The following is a 23,197-nucleotide window of genomic DNA, read 5'->3' as shown; positions in this document are numbered from 1 at the left end:
TCTGAGCTACGGAGTTTGGACACCAGTGCCATCACATTCATACTTCTTGATATTTTAGGCTAAGCTTAGATCTTATGCGTTTAGTAGGTCAAATTTCAAGGATTCAAGCAGTAACAGAATTTGGAATGCGCACGGATACACGGATATCGCATGGCCCGATTGCATCTATCCAAGTATCCAACAAACCGACTACAGACCACCTGTACACTCCACTGCTCCACTGGCAGAACTTCTGCTGCTACTAATCACTCTTGTCCTTAATAATGGTAGAAGAGATTAGATACAACACGATAATACTTCTATATTTATCAAAAGGGAAGGGGGGCGCCGGGCAAAAGATCGTTCCCGTGGCACGTACATGTACACCTCTCTACCCACACATACCATTTTTTTCCACTTTTGCTATTGATCAAACGTTTGATTTCCTGTTAAATACGTAGAAATAGTAATCGTGATAAATGGGACGATAATCGCAATGGTTTCACGATGTCAATATCACTATTTTATGTTAAAACCACGTGATATGTCGTGATATACCATCATAGATTTATTTTTGGATTTTTCTTTCTCTTTAAAAATTTAAATTCTCACGATATTTACTGAACCAAAATTTAGTTATCGTTATCGTGTCCTGGCAGCAGCCAATTATCGTGATTATTACAATGATAATTGTGATACTGCAAACCAACCTACCCACATGCCTCAGTTCATGAAGCTGAAAAAAGAGTTGAGTTCGCCCGTGCACCCGCAGGCCAGTGCAGCTTTCTTATCTCTACTCGCTGTCGCATCGATGGCCTGTGCACGTGCAGCTCTCCTCTCTTCGGAGCGTTAACAATGCACAGTCCATTCAGATCCAAACATCGTCCGACCAACCGGCCCCCTCTCGCTAGCAGCTGACGCCACCACCGGCCGGCGTGCTTACCTCATCGAGCATGACACGCGCGCACGACTCTACGAATGTTGTCCCATCCATGTCCAGCTCACGCATGCAGCAGCAGATGCGCAACGACCAATCGTTTCACACCACGCGTGTCCGATTGACGAGCCACCAGGCCGCCGCAGCAATTGACGCACGCACGCGCACGCGATCATGGATCGATGAGGATCGTGACGAGGAAGGCGACGCGAGCGCCGCCGCCGCCGTACGGGGGCGCTTCGACCATTTGTGGCGACATGCAATGCACCCGATTGATGATGATGATGAGCCGCGCATTAAGAAACATGCATTGAATCTTGCGTAGATTCGGGCCAGATGTCCATTCCGGAAGGCATCGGTTGGACGGCGATGGTGCACGAGTTACACGCTACGAGCAGGTCAAGGCATGCTCAGGGGGGCCACGGCCTTTTGCCCTTTGGGATTATCTGTTACAACTTAAAAATCTCTCGAAAAGCTTTCAACCATAACTGTTATAGAGTAATCACACACGCTGTAACTTATATTTTCTATATAACTTTCATAGAAGTTGATAAAGAAATGTGGCTGGTGCAGTGGATAACGTCGATCACTTTCAAGTTCCAAGGCCACTGCGCGAGTTCATTTCCTAGCTTTCGTGTGTGCACCAAACAATTTCTTTTTACCCTAGCGCGAATCTGAAAGCACATCGCATTTGGTCTAAAAGTTTTGGCCTCAGCTAATGGATGCATGACACTAACTACAACTTTAATAGTTACTATCCCGCGTATCATACATCATTACGAGAAGAAAAGAAAGAGCCATCTTTGGGTGACTGATTCCAGCACATAGCAGAGGACGGTGAAGAGAGTCTTCCAAATCTCGCTTTACGCGAGCAGGGCCAACACACTTCCCTTTCGCGCACGTGCAACTGATGGCGCACAGTCACTCTCACCCATCTTGGGCCACACGCCCACACCAGACGAGATCGCACTGTAGATGTTTTGAACATATAAACGTCTAGAAGCCAGAAAAATAGTGGATGGATGGATGAACAAATACGGAAGGACAGCATCTTCTTTGTCGAAAATACTACAGTAGAGAGTGAGAGTGCAATAATTTTTAGATAGACGCTTGGACTGTTCACGGGGCACTATCGATAGCTTTGTCCAGATGCATGGATCGGGTACACACCTCGCCATTGCCAACATTATTGCTCCAGCGAATCCACGGTAGCCTTGTGATCGTTCCCACGTGTCCAGCAGCATACTGCATCGTACATATTACATACATAATGCAGAGAAGCTCACGAGATTGTCTTTAATGGTTGGCTCACTGAATAGGACGCACCGGAGCTTGGTCCATTGCATCACGTGAAATTGAGTCGAAATCCACTTCTATGTCCGGACTCCAGACCGTAACGATCCAAAGGAATCCAGCTTATTTCTAGCAAACCGTTCAGAACCGAGATACTAGAATGCATTTGAATTGACAGCAAAACCATGAGTAATTTTGAGCATGTCATCACAGCGCAGGCTCAACGATCGACGTTTCCAATGACTACAAGATCAATCACTGATCAAATCGTCGCCGCTATGGAAAGTTTTCAACATTCCACGCAGGGAGAAACACAAAGTATTCAACAATTCAAGCTCCAAACGGACAAAACACAAAAGTGTCAGCCCATCCACCCAGCGTTGCCACGTATTGACACGGACATCAGTAACCCACTCTTATCTATATGTGCCTCACAGAGAATTAAAAGGTATTGAGGTAGCAACTGGTGTTCCACAAACCACATACAACAAAACGTAAATCAGTCACTTCTCTCGGACCACATGCATGCAGCGGGTAGAAAATCGAACTTCACCTGCAGTCATTATTTTGACAAATCTACAAAGATGCTCTATTCTCTACCTTTTGGATTGTGATGAGCACCAAACGCACGTGATGTATGTGCGAGAGAGCATATCATATTGTTGTTGAAACAAGTAACATAAGTACTTAGAAAGAAAATAGTTCCAGATTACATGCCCAACACGAGAAATTTGAACTCTTTATTTCTTGTCAACACCAGCAACCATCTGCAGCAGTAGCAAAAGGCAACCAGTTACTGTTGTCTGAACAAAACTTGCAGTCTCGATAAATAAACGAAGTTTACAACTGATATCAAGAAAGAAAAAAAAAATCCAGCAGTGTGACTGTGAGCCAGCTGCAGTCTGAAGGATTATTCGTCTTTATGGTTTGATGATTTATTTCAGTAATAGTATGGAATACAAAAAAAAAAAAACATATGGTGGACTGTTTAGTCTAATACTCAGACTAAGTTTGAACGATTTCATGGCGATTAATTAAAGATGCTAGTCATGCTTTCTTCCTAAATCAATGAATATCTCAGTGACAGAGAATTGAATGTCACAAGAAAAACATGGTAAAACTGGATGGTATTCAAATAGTTCACACTAACTAGAAAAGTCATTGATGGTTAAAATTATTATATTCATAAGTCAAGAGAAACCAACACTTCATTTTCAATGGATTTGGAGCAACCAATATCAACAAAATGAAGCTGCAGGAGACAAAATTGCATACATCACTGAGAGTTGGTTGGGGGGACTTGTTTGGCAGACTCAAATGAATCCAATATGGGCCGGACAACAGCTGGAAGAAAAAGACCTGTAATTGCAGGGGCACAATACATAAAAAGAACGGCCAAAAAGAAACACAAAACTATGATATTTCCAACAGACAAACTACAGTTAATGCATAAAACTGCCGATTCAATTAATATTCTAAGAACATAAAAAGACAGACCTAAGTGATACTACTTTCTCCGTTCCAAAATAACTTCATTTTTCACTCATCACACCTACCAGTACAAAAGGTAAAAAACTAAAATACCCTCCACTTTATCAAATCCCACTACAATATCCCTTACTTTATCTATTCTCAATGCATTTATTGCTTCTTTCACAAACTCCAATGCAATGATTGCTCATAAGTGAACTTATTTTGGGACAGATTAGAATGGCTAAAAACGACCTAAATTTGGGACGGAGGTAGTAAGTATATTACGCCTGCATAATATGGCATGCAAATATATATTCATTTATTCCTAGAGATTATGTGAAGTCTCTTTGCGACATAACAATACACAAGATCATAAATCCAATCATGCACAAAAGTTTCAGTGTAGAAGAAAAATAGAGAAGGAAAAAGCCATTATTGTTAACGGCATACAAAAAGTGCTACATTGCTACATGGTATTCAACCTAAGGCAGAGAATAGTGCAATAGAGAATTACGCAAGTCTAGTTGCAGCTAACCTTTGTTCATCATACCCAGAATTTGTGAACTAAAGTATAAAAGATACAATAATAAAAAACAACCAAAACATCAAAATACAGAACTTCCAAATAATCTCATTTAGATGCGGACTAAGAGCTTCTCCATCAAAATAAAGAACATACATTTTAAACATAGAAGTTAGTGTGTGAGTGTGTGACAAATGGAATTAATGATAGGGATGTTAATTGCACTAAAGCAAGTGATCACTCAAACAAAAAAAAAAGGTAATACCATTTCTAAAAGAAGAAATACTATAGAATTATAATGTTAGACAGCTTTAATTTAAGTAAAAAGTATAACATTTTAGGTATAGCAGTTTCTTAACAACAAAAATGACTTGAACAAAGTAGATAGTATGAAGAAATATGTAATTAGTTGACGTCTGCAAATTAGAAGCATGTGTTCTGTTAGAGATACATTCAACAAATTAGATAATTTGTTAGAATGCCATTTAATAATTCAAACATAACCTTCACATAGAATTTTCTTTTCTCAAGTTTGGTGTTTCAGGGGAAAAATAAAAATTTACATATAAAGCACTATGGCAGGCACATCCTATCATGTAAATTTAGGTCAATTTACCATGGTTGTAAATTATCAATAAATCGACCAACATGTGTACATAAAAGCATGCCACATTACAATTACAGTTGAAAGTGAATGGTACTTGGTAAACTGTGCATACACAGGGTAATACATATTGCCTTCTGATTTTGAACATGGTCTCTGGCAGCTGAAACCCTTTATAGAAAGGCAGAATTTTAGTTAAGGGCAGCGACAGCGCTCAATGGCTAAATCTATTATCCTCAGTCTCCAAGCTAACGCAATCAATTGCATTGGCTCTTTGTTTCACCACGGCCTTCCAGTGTAATATCCAGCAGTTACGGTCTTTTGGAGGGAAAAAAGTCTCTGACAAAACCTAATATACAGACCAAATCAAAGCTAGGAACCACGGCTAGAGAAACCTAGGACAGGCCATGGCTCCGAATCTGAGGGGCCAAAGCATTTCCCTGCCTAATCATTACTACATATTCCAAGCTGACGTCCGACGATCGATACCTCCGGCAAACGTGGGGACTCCCGGTAGAGTCCATTCTAGGGTTCCCCAAAGTGAGGTCACCAGAAACACCTATGGACGGGGAGGCGACGAACTGACAGCCGCCGTACAAACGCACATGTCGAAACGTAAAGGGAAGGGAGAGGATACCGAAGCCGGCGATGAGACAGGAGGCGGCGACGACCGGCTCCTGCGCCACGAAGACCCTGAGCCTCCCCATCACGCCCATCGCTCCTCCTCGCCGATGGAATCGCCCCGGCCCCGAGCCGTCCCGTCGATCCACGCTCTCCTCTCCTTCTCGCCCGCGGTGTCCCAGCTCGATGGGGGGAGAAAAGGTTCGCCGTGGTGACGCCGAGCTAGAAGCCCGTTTCCATGACCCAGTCCCAAACATGGTTCGGCCCAACTAATATAGGCCGCGTGTATTCCCCGCTCTCGGGCCGCACGTAAGTCGATATCCAGACGCACGCAAGGCCCAATAGCATTACTGGGCCGCATATAATCGGAATACCGTTTAGGCCCAGCTTACATGGGCCTTCAGGCCCAGCTAATCTTCTCGTGAGGCCCGAGATGGACCGTTCCTGCAGCGCAGCGCAGCGTGCCTGGCTCGTCTAGAAATCGGATGAGCCGATGAGGTGAGGCCGTGTGAGGAGAGGACCGGCCGGTACGAGATGGCTATGGCAATGGCTGCTTCCCACGCGGCGCCCCACCACCTCGGCGCCGGCCTCCTCCCCACGCCACGAGCAAGCGGGAGGACCGGCCGCAGCGGCGTCACCATCTCCATGAGGGCGCAGGTGGAAGCTCACCCACCACACCACCCATACCCCCAAACCTCTCAGGCTCCCAGCCTAACAATGTCCTCTTCGCCTGACTCACGATTTTGTTTTGTTTTTTTTTTTTTAATTTTTCCCCAATGCCTAGCAGAGAAAGCAGAACAGTGACTCTGGGAGTGGGAAGGGAAGCGGCGGGGACGGGCGAGTCAGCGGTGGACGGCGAGTGTGGCGTCGCCGGAAACTGGTATGCGCTCTTGCCGAAAAAAAGGGGGTAGTCTCTTCCTAGTTCGGTTGTTCCTATGTATCCGCGTGCTTGATTGTTTGGGATGGAACTAGGATGGCATGGATGACGTTCTCGCTGAATAATCTGCAAGCCTCCGTTTTGGAATGAAGCATTACAAGGCATGCCTTTTCACGAGATTATCATTTTCGCTCCTTTTAGGTAGCACGGGGTCAGTTGTGTCCAGGAGAGAGGAGCGCCATGGGCTGTCCAAGCGCCATGGGCTGTCCAATTGTCCATTACCATGTGGCATTAAGCCTCGCAATCCTTCTTGTGTTGCGAGGAGTATGTGATGCGATCATTTGCACGCATTTTTTATGGAGCTCTTGTTTGCATATAATTTTATTTAGAAGAATCCTAAAGCTTCACGTGGATAAGGCAATTATTTTAGGTTATTTCCAAAAAAAAAAACTTTCTGTTTGTTCATACAAGAAATTTCCTTTGCTACTGTAGCGTTTTCTCATGCAACCCCATGACATCTGTTATTCAGTGTTATGCATGCTCTGTTTCAAGACATTTCCTTCATCTTTCTAGTGTGGCTCTTGTGGTTCCATATTCATCAGAATTAGGCTGCTAGCTGTGGCAGATAAAATTGTTCAATTACTCAGGGGCATTCAACATTTATATTGCTGGATAGACATCAACGGATAATCAAAGTACTAGGCATTGTTATTTTTCATCATTGGTAAACAGTATATCATATCAAAGTATCTGTATGCAACTATACGTGTATTAAGTATTCGAAAGCCACTGGAAACACAGTACTAAAATACAAGGGGACCATGAAAAGTAACGCTGGTTAAAGGTATGATATTCTTTTGGTTAGATTATTAAGATCCAGAATTGTGTTTTGTTAACTGTAGGTTTCTGCCTTCTATGTGCTGTAGGCAAGACGGTCGTTTTCACATCTTGTATAAGAGACCTTTTCTTGACCCCCAAACTAGAAAACACATGATCAGCACTGCACTAGCTCAACCCAAAAAATGGTGGAGTCAGTTATACATTATAATGAATTAAGAGGAGGTTAAGATATGGGAGTGGATTATAAGTGCCTCATGTGGAGGACTGAAATAAAATACTGTAGCATACATTAATTTAAATTAGTCAATAATCCATTCATTCAAGAATACAGGTCTGCATTCAAACAATGTTTTTTGAGCAAGGGATACTGGAACCTACTATAGCCCTAGGCCCCAAAGAGCGCCCCACCACATGCTACTAGCACGTTGGCCTTCGTTTGCTTTGTGTCAACCATGGATCCTATTCAGCATGGCATGACCATGCCGAATAATTAAGCATTCTGCCAGGCAGTTGTATGTGGGTCATGGCTTCATTGTTTGCATCACTATTGAACATGTCACCACATAAAAAACATTTGAACTGCTGAACTTGGCACTGTTGTCATGCTCTAAAATTTTCACATTCTTTTCTGGTTTCCCTGTATATGATTTTTACACGTATTCTTGCAGACCAAGGAGGATGACATGTTGCGATACAAGTTGGAACGTATTCCTTTCTTAGAAGAGACAGTAAGAAAAGTCAGGGAAAATGGGAAGATCATATGCTTAGACATCAACCAGCTGATGTTATCTCAAGAGAATAGATTTGCATTCACTATGGAGGTGGCCGAGGAAGCTAACTCCTATCTTGAAAAGAACAGGCATGAGTATGGACTGAAAAAGCCTATACTGCATGTGCTCAGTGACCGCATGAATGAAGCTGGATTTTCTCGGCCGGAAGGTTACCTCTATCCTTATCCTATCAAGCCAGGTCCTTATTTTATAAAAGAAGAAGGGCACTGAATAAACCACATGCTCTACAGTAAGTATATTTCACAGCCTACTTGTCAATTCACCTATTTTTCGTCCTGCCTTTTCCCTCAATTTATCATGATTTCCTGTGATGATTGTTCGATTGTTCTTGCTGACGACAAGAGTATGAACTCACAAGTTTTGGGGTACTACACGTGTTTTTAGAAAGGACAGAAGAGGTGAGCAGATCTGCTTCGTCGAAATTTGGTAGAGGACAGTATGAACTCACAAGTGAATAATATTTATCACCGCACAAAATGGCTTCATACACGGTCAACTGCCTCGGAAGTATGCACTAGTATTACACCTAAGGCCCTATAAAATGAGCTGGTCTTAAGTCCATGCAACTAATGATGGGATAAGGGTATATCTATATGACTTTCTGATCCATATGGATGTATAAAGATTAAAGCATACATCAGGGGATTCAGATATTCATATATTAGGTAAGTTACTAGTTTTACTCATACAACCCCTTCATGTAGTTCACACGATCATCTGCAGTGATATGTACGAAGGAGATTAGATGTCTAGCGGCTCCTGCCTCCAATCCCAGGCCTTCTGCGTGGATCATGCTTAGAGTTTGCCCCTCCATAATCATAATCCTGAATATCCGTGAGAATCTTTCTACTATGCCCCTTCATTTAGAAAATGAAGAACATGGAAAATTAATTAAGTATATAAATGAACAAAGAAACATGGAAGTTATTAATTATGGTGTTTGTTTAAATGAGTTCTGCAGTCAACAACATTGTCTTAGTAAGTGTTATTATATGAATGTTTGAAGCATTAGCTGTCTGTAATATTGGGGAGCATAAAGTGACCAACTATGACAACATTAGGGGACACATTAAAAGGTGAAAATTGGAAAAATATTAAATAGCTCTAACATGTATGAATTGAAATAATTGATCTGAGATGCTAAAATTGCCCTCGGTGAAACTGTATTGAAAACTTTGGGACAAACCTTTATCAACTTTGGAGTAGCAGGAATATCATTTTTTATAACTATGGTTTGGCCTGCATTATGACAAAAGAAATTTATTTAGATAGATAGTTAATAAAATGGAAGCATATTGAACAGAAGAGAGAGCAAATATCATACCAGCAGATGCATTGCACAGAAGTATTAAAAGGATGATAGTGAGTACAAAACTTGATTTAGGCATGTTGATCTCTGCTTACAGAACGTTATTCGTTTCAGAGGATTGTTGGCAAGGAGCTATTGTGTTCTGCCCCTTTTATACTGGACGGGTCATGGGAAGTGGAAAAAATATTGTAACTTTATATATGGTCTGCCAGTAATGATTGTTGTCCAGAATTATGATGAAAATCATAATCCCACAACACAAGGTCAACTGCACTTGGCTGAAGCTACTTGAAAAGTTACATTTGCTTTTTCAGCAACTAAAGCTAAAGCAAACTGATACGTGCGTATTAAAGCATTGTTTTGTCAATTTTGTTCCACCATTGATCTGAAGTTGTAGATAAACCGAGTCACCGACCACGCTTGAAATATTACCTGGAATAGCACCTTTATCTTTTCAAGAAGGTTATGATTAGGTTATGTATTTGTTATTTTGTAAGCACAAAGTATTAAAAGAGTTTATCATGGCATAGTGAATTAGTAATGATGAGTATACTGCAGGCTTTGGTGATGGCTAGTTTGCTACAGCATATAAGTCACCTCTGAAAATCATCATGGTGCAATATTTGGTACAATATAAAATATTTAATAATTATAGTACTAGCATACTAAAAGCATCCAAGGAGAGAAAATCTATCTACACGCAAAAAAGGAGAGAGAATCTGTCAAATAACCTAAACATTGATATAGTGCATCCAATATCACATTGTAACTAAATGCAAAAGAGGCAGCAGTAATAAGTGGAGTGAGTGCACACCACAGCCATGTCACAGTGTGCTAGGGGACAGTGAGTGGAGAAAATACAATGTAATTGGAGAGAACTGCAAATGCAAGTGCAACAGCACCCCCACTAATGGTTCCTTTGGTCAAAAGGAAAAATAACTTGCCCATTGTCTTGTGGCCTTGTGGGGATCCTGTTTGAGATTTTCCCTATCTAGATCTGTTCATACCATTGGCATATGCAGATACATATTCTGCTGACTTATTATATATGTACGCCGTCCTTCTGCTACATATGGTTGCATGCACATTCTGTTTATGGACTATATTATGACCTAACTACCCACTATCCACTGTACTACCAACTGTACAAATGATCACGACCAAGATGCAGTTTTGTTGTTGGCCGCTCATTATGTCATCCTAGGCAGCGAGCACCTCTATGAAGTTGACCCATCTATCTGTTGGTGCAGCATTCTGAGAGCCAAATGCATACAACAGGAGAAAAAAAAATTGGAGTCACTGCTTTATGATCCAACCATAGGCTAGCAACTAGCGGCACACAGCACCAAGTGCTGTAGGATTATAGAAATTGGCATCCCCACTACCTTTCTATCTTCATCTGTGATGACACCATGTATAAAAGTCTTTCTTGAACAACATGACTACACATGCAGAGAAGCTATGGAATGACCAGCATATGTCAGTGTCATACCATATCCTCATCGATTGTTACATCGGAAGTGCACGTGTGGCCGTGCAAGCATTACTCTGAGATTGCATGGAGATGTTTTATTTGCCACGTAGTATAAGGTCCATTTCAAACAAGAGTCTTGAGTATAGCCTTCTAGTCAAGAAAATAAGATAGTCTGGAACATACTAGTAGGAAATATGGTGCAGGAGAAACTAAATCAACATTCTTGTTGACTCGAGAAAAAAGCATGGTGGTATGGCATCTGCCTAGGACGATCATTCCATAAGTAAGAGGAAGATACATCTTTTCTTACATATGCACAAGGGCTTACATAGATGTGAACAGTGAGAAGCACTATCAGTGGTTAGTTTGCACCTCAATTCAGAAGCACTGTTTCTGTATCTGATATTTTGAGCTGAGGCGACTTCCTTGTGTCCCAGTTTGCTTGATGACATATTTATGACGGGATGGATGTATTATGAGTTTGCACTGTTTATCCAGGAATCTCATACTATATGCAAGAATGTTGTTACTGCTTTACTGGAGTTTTTCAGATTCAAAACTATTTCTCTTCTTCCTTTTTATGAAACCTGTAGCTTAAGCTGTGAAAAGGCAGTCCCTTAGCTTGTGATGGTGCTTCTAACTTTTTGGTGCTCTTATTCAAATAGTGAAATGAGATCTCTGTGTCATTTTGTTTTTGGTTTTTCTTTTCTTTCTCGAGATACCGCTTGGTGAAGTGGAGCAAAGCTACATTGCCGAGGCTGTAAGGCATCTTGCATGTATAACTTCTTACCATTCATCATTACTGTTCTGCAGGACCAGGAAACAGAACTTTTCAGAATGGAGCCGTCCGGTCTGCAGGTAACTCCTAATTTGGCTGCGTTCACTGTACCGTCTGGGAGTATTTGGGGATTCGCTGGCATAACTTTCATGATCAAAATGCTGCCTATCTCCAGATTGTGATATTTTGCAAGAAGCTCTCCAGGCTTAACGTACAGTAGGGGCAGTGATCGAATGCTGTCATCTTGTCTTTGACTATCGCTGCTTTGCTTTACAGGAGTCCAGGATGCGCTTAGACATTGTGAATTGCGATCTGCACTGAAAGTCACCGGGGGCAAACACCATTTTTCATGCATCAAAAGCTTTGATTAATCAAAAGATCCTTCGGGTCTATGCTACCGTAAGTCCATAACGTTGTCATTACGACTGATTTACCTTGAACTTGGCTACCTAGTACAGCAGTAACGGGGGTCGGTGTCGATGCAATTATGTTTTGCTTCTCTTTTGGGTGGCAACCATATCCTGAATCCTAACTTCTGAGAAGCATATTGAGTAAAGTCAAGATACTTGAGAAGTATCGAAGCACGTTTGCATGACTTGTACTTGAGAAGCCAGAACGAGTGAATCAGGGACTTGCAGGAAATACCGGCTACTCCTCATTCTAAAGGCCAAGTTTCTAGCCCAGTTTGGGATCTGAAGAGCTGGTTAGAAGGTGCTTGGACCTTCAGCTGTTCAGCATTTGGCGATCCGCGGGACCGGTTGCAATCCTTACAGTGGCTGATGTACTTAGGCGGTACAGTACCTACCAATCTATCTATCCATCCAGCTAGAAACTTTCATGGTTAATTTACTCATATCTTTTGTCTATCTTTGATCTACCGTCTCTAACTTCTAGCAAACCGCGTTTTGTTTTGGAGGAGAAAAACAGGATAGGGACTAGAAAGAGTGTTAGCGCCAGTTAACCATGCGAACACACGAACTTTCTCCCTCTTGTTAATCCATGACTACAAGTGGGACAATGGAGAAAAACAAAGAGACACGTAATACACTTACACTACATATTTCCATCTTTTTTTATTAACCCACGAATATACGCAAAATTTTGTTTCTTCGTATTTTATATTCCTTCATGTGTTATCCATGTATACTAATGTTGACAATTTTAGCTTCGACAATATTGTATTAACCTGCTTGTTGAGGGAGTGATTGGTTGACTTTGTTATGTTAAAGTCAATCGGTATATTTGCATAAAAAGAAAGTTATGAATAAAACTTTTATATACGTATACTTAGCGATCACTAAGGTCAGAAAGTAGATGGTGAGAAAACCCTAAGATGAACCTCTAAATTTAACATTGAAAATTTAAATTTTGGCTTATAAGTATAGATAAAAGCGAAAAGATATGGGTGTGAGTATTTGGATCATTCATAGAAGCTTGATATTTTTGGGTGACCTATAGTGGTAATAGAATCTAGATCCTCAACAGTACATTGGATATAGATGTCTCTGCTATTGATAACTAATGTGTTGAATAAGGCCCTATCTTTTCTCTTATACTTATGTTTTTATAAGCCAAGATATGAATTTTAAAACTTAAATTTAAGGTTATTTTTTGGATTTTTTTATCCTAATTTATTTTTTAGGTTTTGCTTTTAGATTGCTAAGAACGCATACATACATGTTTTGCCTATAATTTTTTTAATCATTTTGCTTGTGCTTAATACCAACAAAAAGATGATGCTGTAAGGAATTTGTTGTAGCTACAATATCCGACCTAGACCATATAGCAAGGTTAACAATGTAGTTGACTGTCATATCTAAAAATAATCAAATAGGCAAAATGGTTGGCTATAAGATGATAAATTTGGTTTCTGTGCAGTGATTAGTGTGACTGCAACTAAAACAGGCGGACTAAGGCTATCTAAATAACATCCAATGGCTGAGATTGATTGGGACACTATTCACCAAAGATAAACATTAGACACATACTCTAGCAATGTAAATGTAGCACTTAATCTACATCATTCATGATGCAATCATTAACATGCAGTCCCAGTTACGGCTGTATGTGATCTCAATCCTACCTAAGATGACATGTAAAATAATTATCTCTAGCTTGTCAGTGTTATACCTGCCTTTTTTTTTTCTCAGCCATTCTGCTAGTGTTGGCTACACGACAGTATAAATTAATGTAGATTTTTGGAGCATGTGAGGAGTTGGCGACTATTTTCACTATCATCTTTTTATTTTTGTTTATACTTATAATTTAAAATTTAAATTTTTAGCCTTGACTCTAGAGTTTATTTTGAGATACTTTTTATTATAGTTTATTTTCTAAACTTGGTTTTTACATTGCTACAAACTCATGTATAAAAGTTATATTTATAAATTATTTTTCATTAAAAATTATGCGGTTTGCCTTTTTCATTTAAAATACCATGAGATGACCCCTTTTGTCGTCGGCTTCCTTTCTCTTTTCCCAATGCTTTCTTCGAGCTCATCACTGTATCTGACATTACGCTCCTATCACTACTCATGTCATTATATAGCACCAGCTATTAAGTGGATAACTGTAGCACTTCTGTTTACTATAGAGAGTAGCGATTGTTGCGTCCGAAGGACATTATGAACGAGGCTCACTAACGTGTGGTCCATATGTCAGTGGCATATGTCAGTGAATAGTACGGATCTTATTTAGGACAAAATATGCTCAATGCATTGCACTGTCGCTCTCTGCTGCAGTATATGTTCGATCCAGATTGATTACAGATAATTTAGAGCTATTTAAGCTCTTAGATTTATTTATTACAAATAAAAACTTACAAAGAAAAAACAAAATGAGCCCCGTTGTTTCGCTTCGGCTTATACATTGGAGTACATTTTGAATTTTTATTGTGGTTTATTTTCAGCCTTAGCTTTTAGATCACTAAGAACACGTATATAAAAGTTATATTTATATTTTTTATTTATAAATAAGGCATTTGGCTTTTTCCTAAAGAAACCAATAATTCCCCCCTAAAACAAGTGGTCAAAGGAGATGATAAGCAGGAAAAAACCTACAAAAGCCTGGTAGTGTTGGGGAGTAAGAAACCGTGCAATTTTTTCTCACCTTTTGACACTTTCAAAATAATTCATGTCTTGCTTTTAAAAATTTTCTTCACTGCTAAGTTTAGATAAACATAACTATCATCATGAAATTTTTGAATATTTTTACTATTTTTTTAAAAAATTTAAATTGAGTCGATATTTGCCATTCTATATCGCCAAAAACCGCTACATATCTTAACGATACATATGATTATTGTGATAATCGCGTTCGCAAGTGACCAATGAGTAAAACTTTTATTTTATTTTCCACGTGCACGCTTTTTCAAGCTGCTAAACAAGGTTTTGTGTGTGTATATATATATGAAAGTTGTTTAAAAAATCACATTAATCTATTTTTCAAGTTTGTAAAAGTTAATAGGTAATTAATCATGTAATAATGGTTTTCCTCGTTTTACATGATTTGATTTGACTACTTGCAGTTGTTAACTTCGAACGCAGCCTACGAGAGCCTAGCTACCAGCACGGTGTGGGCCGCATCGTGCTCCATGAGACCGCGCCGCGTGCACCCCTGCCAACATAAGAGCATGCACTACGTTCCGACGTGGCGGGTAGCTCTAGCCCACCAAGTCGGAGCCAGCGAGCTAGGTGGGCATGGACCGTCCCCCCACGGAGGCGTGAGGATCATGCAGAGGCAACGAGCTCCTCATCAGATGGTGTCAGATGGAGCAACGTTCGAGAGAAAAACTATCACCTGGAGAAAGGGAGGCACCAGAGAAAGTTGAGGTCGTCGCCGAGGCCGGTCATCGCCGTCGCCCCTGACCGTCGGCGCCGAGGCTAGCCACCGCTGCCGCCCCCGAGGCCGCCACCGTCCGGCAGATCCGCCACCACCAAGGCCGGCCACCGTGGCCGCTCCCGACTCGTCGGCCACCGCCACCGGTCTCCAGATCCATGGTCCTCGACGCCGAGCTCCGCCCCCTCCCTCCCCTGCGCCGCCACGCTTCACCGGTGCCTCCTAGATCCGCGACCGTCGCCAAGACGAGATCCACGGTTCCCGACGCCGAGCTCTTCCCCTACGCCGCCGAGCTTTGTTGCCATCGACACGCTGCCCCTGCCTAGCTTCGCCGCTGTGGGCCGCCGTCGCCGCTGAGGGCCGCTGCCGCCGAGATCAGGCTCAGATCCGAGAGGGAGAAAGAGAGGAGAGAGAGGGGAGGCATGGTGGAGTGGTGAGAAAAGAAAAGTGTTTTTTCTATGGGACCTACCTAAAATGCCATTTGTACTGTGAGGTGTGTAGTTTCATTCTACATGACATTTTCTTTTTTCCTAAAACAGGGATACTTATACTGTGTATGCCCTATGAGGTCGGTGCGGCGATCACACAGCCGCAAAATCACAAGGTCCGTCACCACCGGCGTCACATTGCTCGTCGCCTATCGCAGCACGACTGCGCACGAAACGCACGCCGCCTAAGCGCCTCGAATCTCGATTCGCGAACTCGTCGGCTCCCCCTATCCTCTCGATACGTATCCCGTTCCTGTCTCTTGCTCCCGCCGCGCCAGTTCGGACCACCGAAACTCGGACACCTGGTGCGCCTCCGCCCATCGCAACGCGTGTCCCCCTTACGTGGCCGGGACGCACATGCCCATGCACGACACGTGCCCTCCTCATCCAAACCCTCGACGATCTTATAAATGCACCGGTAGCCTCAAGCTGCTCCCTCACTAAGCAAAGCATCCGTGCTAGCCAGCCAGCCTCTGAGAGTGTGATTCAGTCAGACACGATCCAGTGATCCGGTCTAGTTTTCGCGAGTGATTCAAGCTAAACTTTGCCATGGCTTCTCGTCAGGAACGGGCTAGCTACCACGCCGGGGAGACCAAGGCCCGCACCGAGGTGAGTTTTTTTTTTCCTTCGTGCATCCGGGCACGTACACCGCACCGTGCCATCCATTGCGGAGGCCGGGAGGGGTGCTAGCTTACATTGTGTTGCGCGTTGGCGCCGTTGCAGGAGAAGACGGGGCGCGTGATGGGCACGGCGCAGGAGAAGGCGCGGGAGGCCAAGGACACGGCGTCCGACGCCGCGGGGCGCGCGGTGGGCAGGGGCCACGACGCCAAGGAGGCGACCAAGGAGAAGGCGTACGAGGCCAAGGACGCGGCCTCCGACGCCACGGGCCGCGCCATGGACAAGGGCCGTGGCGCCGCGGGCGCCACCAGGGACAAGGCGTACGAGGCCAAGGACAGGGCGTCCGAGACGGCGCAGTCCGCTGCGGACCGCACCCGCGACGGCGCCGGGCAGACCGGGAGCTACATTGGCCAGACCGCGGAGGCCGCCAAGCAGAAGGCGGCCGGCGCCGCGCAGTACGCCAAGGAGACCGCGATCGCCGGCAAGGACAAGACCGGCGCGGTGCTTCAGCAGGTTGCACACGCCCCCCGCACTTACAGATCGCACTTCCTAACCGTTGCATATCGTCAATCATTCGTGCAATCGTGCTCATATTGATGCAAAATGTTCTCTTGGTGTGCAGGCAGGGGAGCAGGTGAAGAGTGTGGCGGTGGGGGCGAAGGACGCGGTGATGAACACGCTCGGGATGTCCGGCGACAACAACGCCACCGCCGCCGGCAAGGACACCAGCACCTACAAGCCTGGGAAGGACTACCAGTAGTAGTACTTGTGTCATCTTTGGCACTGATCTTGCCTTTGCCGAGTGTATGTGATGTATCCTCTTTTTAAGTTTCAGCTCCGACGTGTTCGGTGTTGCACTTTGGTTTTTCAGTTGTGCTCAAACTGTTCATGTTTCTGGTTCCGTGGAGGGCCAGTCTGGAGGTCAATGTTTAGTTTGTTTTAACTTCTAATAATAAAGATGGTTCAGACTTAAAACTAAAAGTGTCCCTTTCCCGTTTGGCGACTAGGCAAATGACAATAAGCACATAAGCGTACGATTGGTAACTTCAGACAATGAAAATATTTCCTGTTTCGTTGCGTAGGAAAACAAGAGGGGGATCGTGTAAATCACAGAACTCAATCACATGTCAGACCTTCATTACTGAAGATTAATTTCAGATACACAGACCAGACAACGTAGTAGCAAACGAGTGCCACTTTATACCATGAAAAACAAACGAATGCACACACGCATGAACACAAACGAATGTGGGGCAGCAGCTGCCATCGATCTGCGCTGCTAGCTAGACAGCTAGACTAATGGCCATCACGGTCAAAAGCCAGCGAACTTGGATTTGATGACGTCCACTTCGTCCTCGCCCATGAGGAACGTCTTGGCGAGCACCTCCATCGGCATGGCCGGCTGGGTCGCGAAGAGCGCGAAGGTCGGCGTGACGAGACCGGGAGACTGGCTGTCGAACATGGCGGCGAACGACGCGTTGCCGGCGCCGACGTTGAGCTGGAAGTGCTGCAGACCGCGGGGCACGACGAAGAGCTCCTTCTCCCTGACCACCTTGGAGAAGAGCCGGTTGGTGGCCGTCGTGAACCCCACCATGACCTCGCCGCTGAGGACGAGCACGAGCTCAGAGGCGCGCGGGTGCGAGTGCGGCGGGTTAAGCCCGCCGGGCGCGAGGTCGGTGCGCGTGATGGAGAGGCCCAGCGTGTTCAGGCCAGGGAACGCCGATACAGTGGCGCGCGTGGAGTTGACACCGAACGGATTGCTCGTGCTGGGAGCCGACACGATGGCGTCGCTGAAGAAGTCGTCGCTCACCACGGACGCCGCCGGCTTGCACGGGAACCCGTCGACGGCGGTCGCGGCCCGCAGGTCGGCCACGCAGATGTCCTGCAGCGGCGGCGAGTCCGCGACGACGACGACGACGACAAGCGGCGCCACAACAGCCACCGCGACCAGCACACGGAGAACGGCGGAGCGAGACAATGCCATCGTCCGTAATGCAAGTAGTCAAGGACCGATCGATTCGAAGACAGAGCAACTAGCTGGCTGCTGCTCGATCTTTCCGACGAGTGTTGATCTTGGTGGTGGCCGTGGATGCGCTAGCTTATATGTAATGCTAGCGTGATGCGTGCACGGGTGGACGTGACGTGAAACAAATTCTGCCGATGTGGATGCTAGCTGAGTTGGTGACGTTGCCGCTGCAGGCTGCAGCTCAGCAGGCGGCAGGAGGCGGCGCAGGCAGACGGTTGACGGGGTCGCGAAGCGCGTGCATGGCATGGCGTGCGGCCGGACGACAGCCAAATCGTGAATGCACGCGTCGGCACGTACCGTTTGTCGCTGTCGAGAGACCGGCGCGCGCGTCGGGTCGGGAGGGCACACCATTTGGCAGACCAGCAGAAGGGCGGTGGTGTCCGGAATTTTGTGGGGATCGCGCCGGCGCTGGTGGTGCACTGCTACCTAGCTAGCGCGCACATGTGAGATCGATAAGACAGTTTTGGGGGTTATTTTGCGTCGTATGAGGGATTTACTACTAATTTTGGGCCTAAAGTTTGGGCTTTAAACTGACTCGAGGAGACCCAGTATGGGCCTAAAAGTTTGGGCTTTAAATGGACTCAAGGAGGCCCGGTATTATGTTAGAACTTGGAAGACATATCCCAATCTCAAATCCAATGACATTGTCCATCTCATCAGATTAGCGGCTTAGGCCTAAAAGTTTGGGATTTAAATGGAGGTACCATGGGACGCCAGCTCTGGTGAACTGTTGCAAGAAGAAGATGGCAGCTCAAGTACACAAATATGAGGTCTTCATTATCCTTCGTCGCAGCTTCAACTATACGTAGATCGAAACAGAGTTAATCACGTCTACCAGAGGGGGTGAACGGTAGGTAGAACCAAAACTCAAAAATCTTTTAGCGGAAATAAAAGATTACCTCTGGTTACGCCGCTTCTGATATTAAATCTGACGCCGCTCCTATGCCGCCGCCAATCTGGTTACGCCGCTCCTGAGATCAACTTAATTGTGCCGCTCTTGTGTCGCCGATCAGATCGTCAGGATTCAGAAAATTACTAGCAGATGAAAACAGAAGACGTAGATTGGATGCTCAACTTTATTGCTTCAACAGATATTTACAAAGTGCACCAACAGTACTCCAATCAAAATCATTGATCTAAAATCAACAACTAAATCTCTCAAAAACATAGCAAGAGCATATTCCTCGATCTCTATTTATATCAAAATAATCCATATCTGAATCTATCTCAAAGAATAATTAATCGAATACGTCCGCCGACTCTCGTAGCCGCACGGCCGACTGGAGCGAACTCCGTGACCGAAGCGAACTCCGGCGCACCAACGGTGCCATGCTCACGTTCGCCACACGGAGAGGCAAACATGCTACAGTAATCCCAATGCCTCACGCTACAGTGTCCGAGTTACTGTAGCAACACGAACCAGCCTCTACGTGTCTCCTTTTCCAACTCCAGCTTTCTTCCGAATTTCTCCCTAATTTATCAACGCGATTTTTCCGCCGCTTACACATATAACATGTAAAATATAACATGTAAAGCCCGTTACGATTCCATCCCACACGGTGTTTCTCCATCATGTGCTACCTCGTATTCAACATCGTCACCCAACATCCTCGATCGTCCAGACCTCAGCTCCTCCCTGAGCCTAGTCACGATCACACCGCCGTTGACCGATATTGACCTCCGAGAATCACGACTTAGTCTAAGCATGTCACATGGCATCCCGACCATCCAAACCTCGGTTCCTCCCTGAATCTAGTCATGGTCCTCGCTATCCAGCTCTTGGTTCCTCCCTAAACCTAGTCATGGCCCTCGCCATTGACCGCAGTTGACCTCAAGTCACCTGTACACATAGAGACAAACCAACCGTTTCCGTACACAAATATCGCCACCTGACCCATATTAGTCACACACACTCACACCAACACCATAACCGTTTCGAACCAAATTCAATCAATTTACAAAAACCAATTGTTCATCATAAAATATAGATCATGACTATGATCTCACACGATCTACTGTGACCAGTTCGATCTTGGAATGGACGATGGATGGGCAAGTATCCAAGCCATCGACCATCGATGGGTGCAGCGCGGTGCGTCAACGTCCGGTCCGCTCGTGCCGTGGAAGAAGGCTTTGGAAGCACTGGGGACGAAAGCGATCCATATACGTACGAGTACGAAAGGCTGCCGCAAACGAGGCACGAAACGACGACGTATTGGCGTATTGCCCTGCCGCTGTGGAGTGTTGATTGCCAGTGGAGATTGTCCCGGACTTGTTAAGTCGGCAGTCATGCGCCGGCCGAGGCAAAGCTTTTGCGGTCAATAGATGGCCTTTTGGTGGACGGGAGAGGCGGGTGTTCAGACCAGGACGATCGATTTGACTTGTTAGGCATCCGTCCGTCCGCGAGCTCACCGGCGGACCGGGTCTGGCGACCCTGACCCTGAGACTCGCCGTTAATGGATCACACTCGTGGAGTAACACGTACTACTGTATGCTAATGAAAAAGAAAGTATTGTTTGCTGAATGTCACTGATGATCTTTTCAGAGTACATGCGTTTGTATGAAGGGTCATACGATAATGGCTTCTGTTTGGATTGTTCAAGTTTTTTGATTGTCGTATATATGCACTAGTGAGAGAACAGATGGAGACATGCATGGGGGCAGCAAACTGCAAACCCACCCGGTCGACTAGTCCTTGATGACATTATACATGAGATCTGTTATTTTTCCAGAACATGCCTTTCAACCACGGCTTTTTTTTATATAGAGAGAACCAAAACTCCTTTTGAGAGTCAACTCATGTATATTCATGTCTGCATCATGCTGCAATTCTCTATGAATTAATCTGCATGCATCATGCGTGCGTCTCTCTCTTTCAGCATCTCGTTCCTACTCTTCCGTTCCGTATGCAATTCATCCATTTGTCACTTCCTACTCTTTTGGTTTTCACTTTCATTCAAGTAAACGTCGGGTACGTAACCCCTGCAAAGAAAGAAAGGGGAGCGAAAACCCGTCTAATAAACTATCACGACGGGTAGCATACGGTGCAGGCCAGCCCGGTTGGCGCGCCCGCCGGACCGATCGATCATACCGAAGTGTGCCGGGCAAACCGAGTCGAGCCTCCGTGAGCGCGCGGAGGGTTTAGTTTAGCTAGCCGGTAGCCACCGCGCGCGCGAGCATGTCTTGAACGCGTCGATCGATCTCAAAAGTCTTTCATCAGTCTCGACGTCGGTACGTAGTTGAATACGCTCTCGCTCGATCCGTTGATGAGTCGCAAGCGGAGCCGCCCCAAGTAGAATAACTTGTCCAATGAACGCGTGCGTGCGTACGTTCCTTTCACCTAATGCATGCTGCTGACATGCACCTCACCTCGTCGCTTGATTAATTCATGATTTGACGTGATTGGTAGCGTATTTTTATCTCCTGTTAAACTACTTTTCTCTTCTCATTTCGGTCAATGTTTGATCGTAACCATGCTTATCATTGTGTTTCCCTACTTAATTGATTAGAATAGCCACGGCCATGTATTCACGATGCGAGTTCACAGCCAACAACTCCCTCGGAGTCGCGGAGATACGGCTTTTGTTTGAGAGAAAATTCAACGAATGTAAGCGTTCTCCTTCGAGAAATACCATCGATGAACATGACTTTTAGAAAATACTATCCTACGAGCAGCTTTGTCTAGAAATGCTTTATCATTTATCATTATAGTTTCATCTATTCTTTCATAAAGAAATAATTGGGGTTAACGGAGAGTAACAAAAGAAGATGATATTTTTGAGAAAATAGGCTCTAACGATGGTATACCATGGATGTTGTATTTACCATGGATGTTGTATTTAGCGATGGTATTTCTTTGAATTGGTATTGGTCGGATTTTTCTCTCTGTTTAATTGGATCTGCTGCTGCTACCCTCGCGTGCGCCAGGTGCATGCTGCTCTTTTGTCCTGCCGCGGCCGGGCGCGCACGGCGACTCCTATGCCAAACCCACACACGCAACACAAGCACATATGCGTTTGACTCCCCCGCGCCACCCACACAGGCTCGCTCGTAGTACAATATAGCCGCGGCGTGCGCACACACACGCACAACGGCACAAGCACACGGACGAGAGGCCGCGTAGAGAGCGTCCATGGCGGGGCTGCAGCGGTCGAGCGAGACGTTCCGGCGATCTGGGTCGTCGGGGATGGTGTGGGAGGACAAGCTGCAGCAGTCAGGCGAGCTCGGGGTCGGGGGCAAGGCCGAGGCGGCGCCGGCGGCCGCGCGGCCGCGGCGGAGCGGCTCGAGCGGGCACGGCGGGTACAAGGCGGGGCACGTGCAGCCGGCGCTGGACCCGCCCTCCCCGCGCGTCGCCGCCTGCGGCTTCTGCAACCTCTTCGGCAAGGAGAAGCATCAGCCGCGCGGCGGCGGCGCCAGCGCCAAGAGCCGGCGCCGCTGAGCTGAGCCAGTCCCCGTGTTTGATCGTACTCTGTTTTAGCTCGCTCTCGGCTAGTTGCTTCGTGCAAGAAAGGTTAGAGCAAATATATCGCCATGCCGCCATGCGCATGATCAAAAAGGACATCATACTTAAATCGTGTTTCTGTTATTCTGTGTTTCTTGTACACACGTTTTCGCAATGTGCAGCCATGCTTGATCTCTTGCTCTCGCTCGTGAATCTGTGATACGGCATCAACGTTGTTCATATCTCTCGGCCTTAATTTTCTTTTCAACGTTCAGCTTTCTTTCGGTT

General features: G+C 45.2%; 4 protein-coding genes and 2 long non-coding RNA genes across 9 annotated transcripts; 3 read left to right on the top strand and 3 right to left on the bottom strand.

The window, feature by feature from the left end:
- Positions 1-2,645: 2,645 nt before the first annotated feature.
- Positions 2,646-5,535, bottom strand: LOC107303453. Its single transcript, XR_001549414.1, has 2 exons — positions 5,447-5,535; positions 2,646-2,976 (listed from the first exon to the last, which is right to left on the bottom strand). It is a non-coding gene; the product is annotated as an uncharacterized LOC107303453 (long non-coding RNA).
- Positions 5,536-5,939: 404 nt separating this feature from the next.
- On the top strand, positions 5,940-15,882 carry LOC102702510 (protein PLASTID TRANSCRIPTIONALLY ACTIVE 7). 4 transcript variants are annotated; one of them, XR_005811566.1, is made up of 5 exons: positions 5,940-6,087; positions 6,215-6,310; positions 7,816-8,167; positions 11,535-11,579; positions 11,776-12,605. XR_005811566.1 is itself a non-coding variant. In XM_015832561.2 (4 exons), the coding sequence occupies exons 1-3, from the start codon at positions 5,965-5,967 to the stop codon at positions 8,146-8,148; spliced, it is 552 nt and encodes a 183-aa protein (XP_015688047.1). In that variant the 5' UTR covers positions 5,940-5,964; the 3' UTR covers positions 8,149-8,167; positions 9,362-9,883. The 4 variants fall into 4 exon arrangements, 1 of the variants encoding a protein (XP_015688047.1); XR_005811567.1 differs by having other exon boundaries at positions 5,943-6,087; positions 6,218-6,310; positions 11,776-12,604; XM_015832561.2 differs by lacking the exons at positions 11,535-11,579; positions 11,776-12,605 and adding an exon at positions 9,362-9,883.
- LOC107303454 lies at positions 8,337-9,365 on the bottom strand. The gene is made up of 3 exons (XR_001549415.2): positions 9,263-9,365; positions 9,125-9,177; positions 8,337-8,795 (listed from the first exon to the last, which is right to left on the bottom strand). It is a non-coding gene; the product is annotated as an uncharacterized LOC107303454 (long non-coding RNA).
- A 392-nt stretch (positions 15,883-16,274) lies between the features above and the next one.
- LOC102702228 (late embryogenesis abundant protein 14) lies at positions 16,275-17,411 on the top strand. The gene is made up of 3 exons (XM_040526848.1): positions 16,275-16,433; positions 16,548-16,955; positions 17,065-17,411. The coding sequence occupies exons 1-3, from the start codon at positions 16,374-16,376 to the stop codon at positions 17,200-17,202; spliced, it is 606 nt and encodes a 201-aa protein (XP_040382782.1). The 5' UTR covers positions 16,275-16,373; the 3' UTR covers positions 17,203-17,411.
- A 343-nt stretch (positions 17,412-17,754) lies between these two features.
- LOC102701951 (germin-like protein 1-2) lies at positions 17,755-18,426 on the bottom strand. The gene has a single exon (XM_006644518.2). It carries the CDS (start codon positions 18,424-18,426, stop codon positions 17,755-17,757), a length of 672 nt encoding a protein of 223 aa, XP_006644581.2.
- A 3,848-nt stretch (positions 18,427-22,274) lies between these two features.
- On the top strand, positions 22,275-23,104 carry LOC121053265 (uncharacterized protein At1g15400-like). The gene has a single exon (XM_040519921.1). The coding sequence runs from the start codon at positions 22,601-22,603 to the stop codon at positions 22,904-22,906; it is 306 nt and encodes a 101-aa protein (XP_040375855.1). The 5' UTR covers positions 22,275-22,600; the 3' UTR covers positions 22,907-23,104.
- Positions 23,105-23,197: the final 93 nt, after the last annotated feature.

Source organism: Oryza brachyantha, chromosome 1 (assembly GCF_000231095.2).
Source record: "Oryza brachyantha chromosome 1, ObraRS2, whole genome shotgun sequence".
Classification (NCBI taxonomy): Eukaryota; Viridiplantae; Streptophyta; class Magnoliopsida; order Poales; family Poaceae; genus Oryza; species Oryza brachyantha.
The sequence above is the reverse complement of the archived record's forward strand: the minus strand, read 5'-3'. Positions and strand labels throughout refer to the sequence as shown.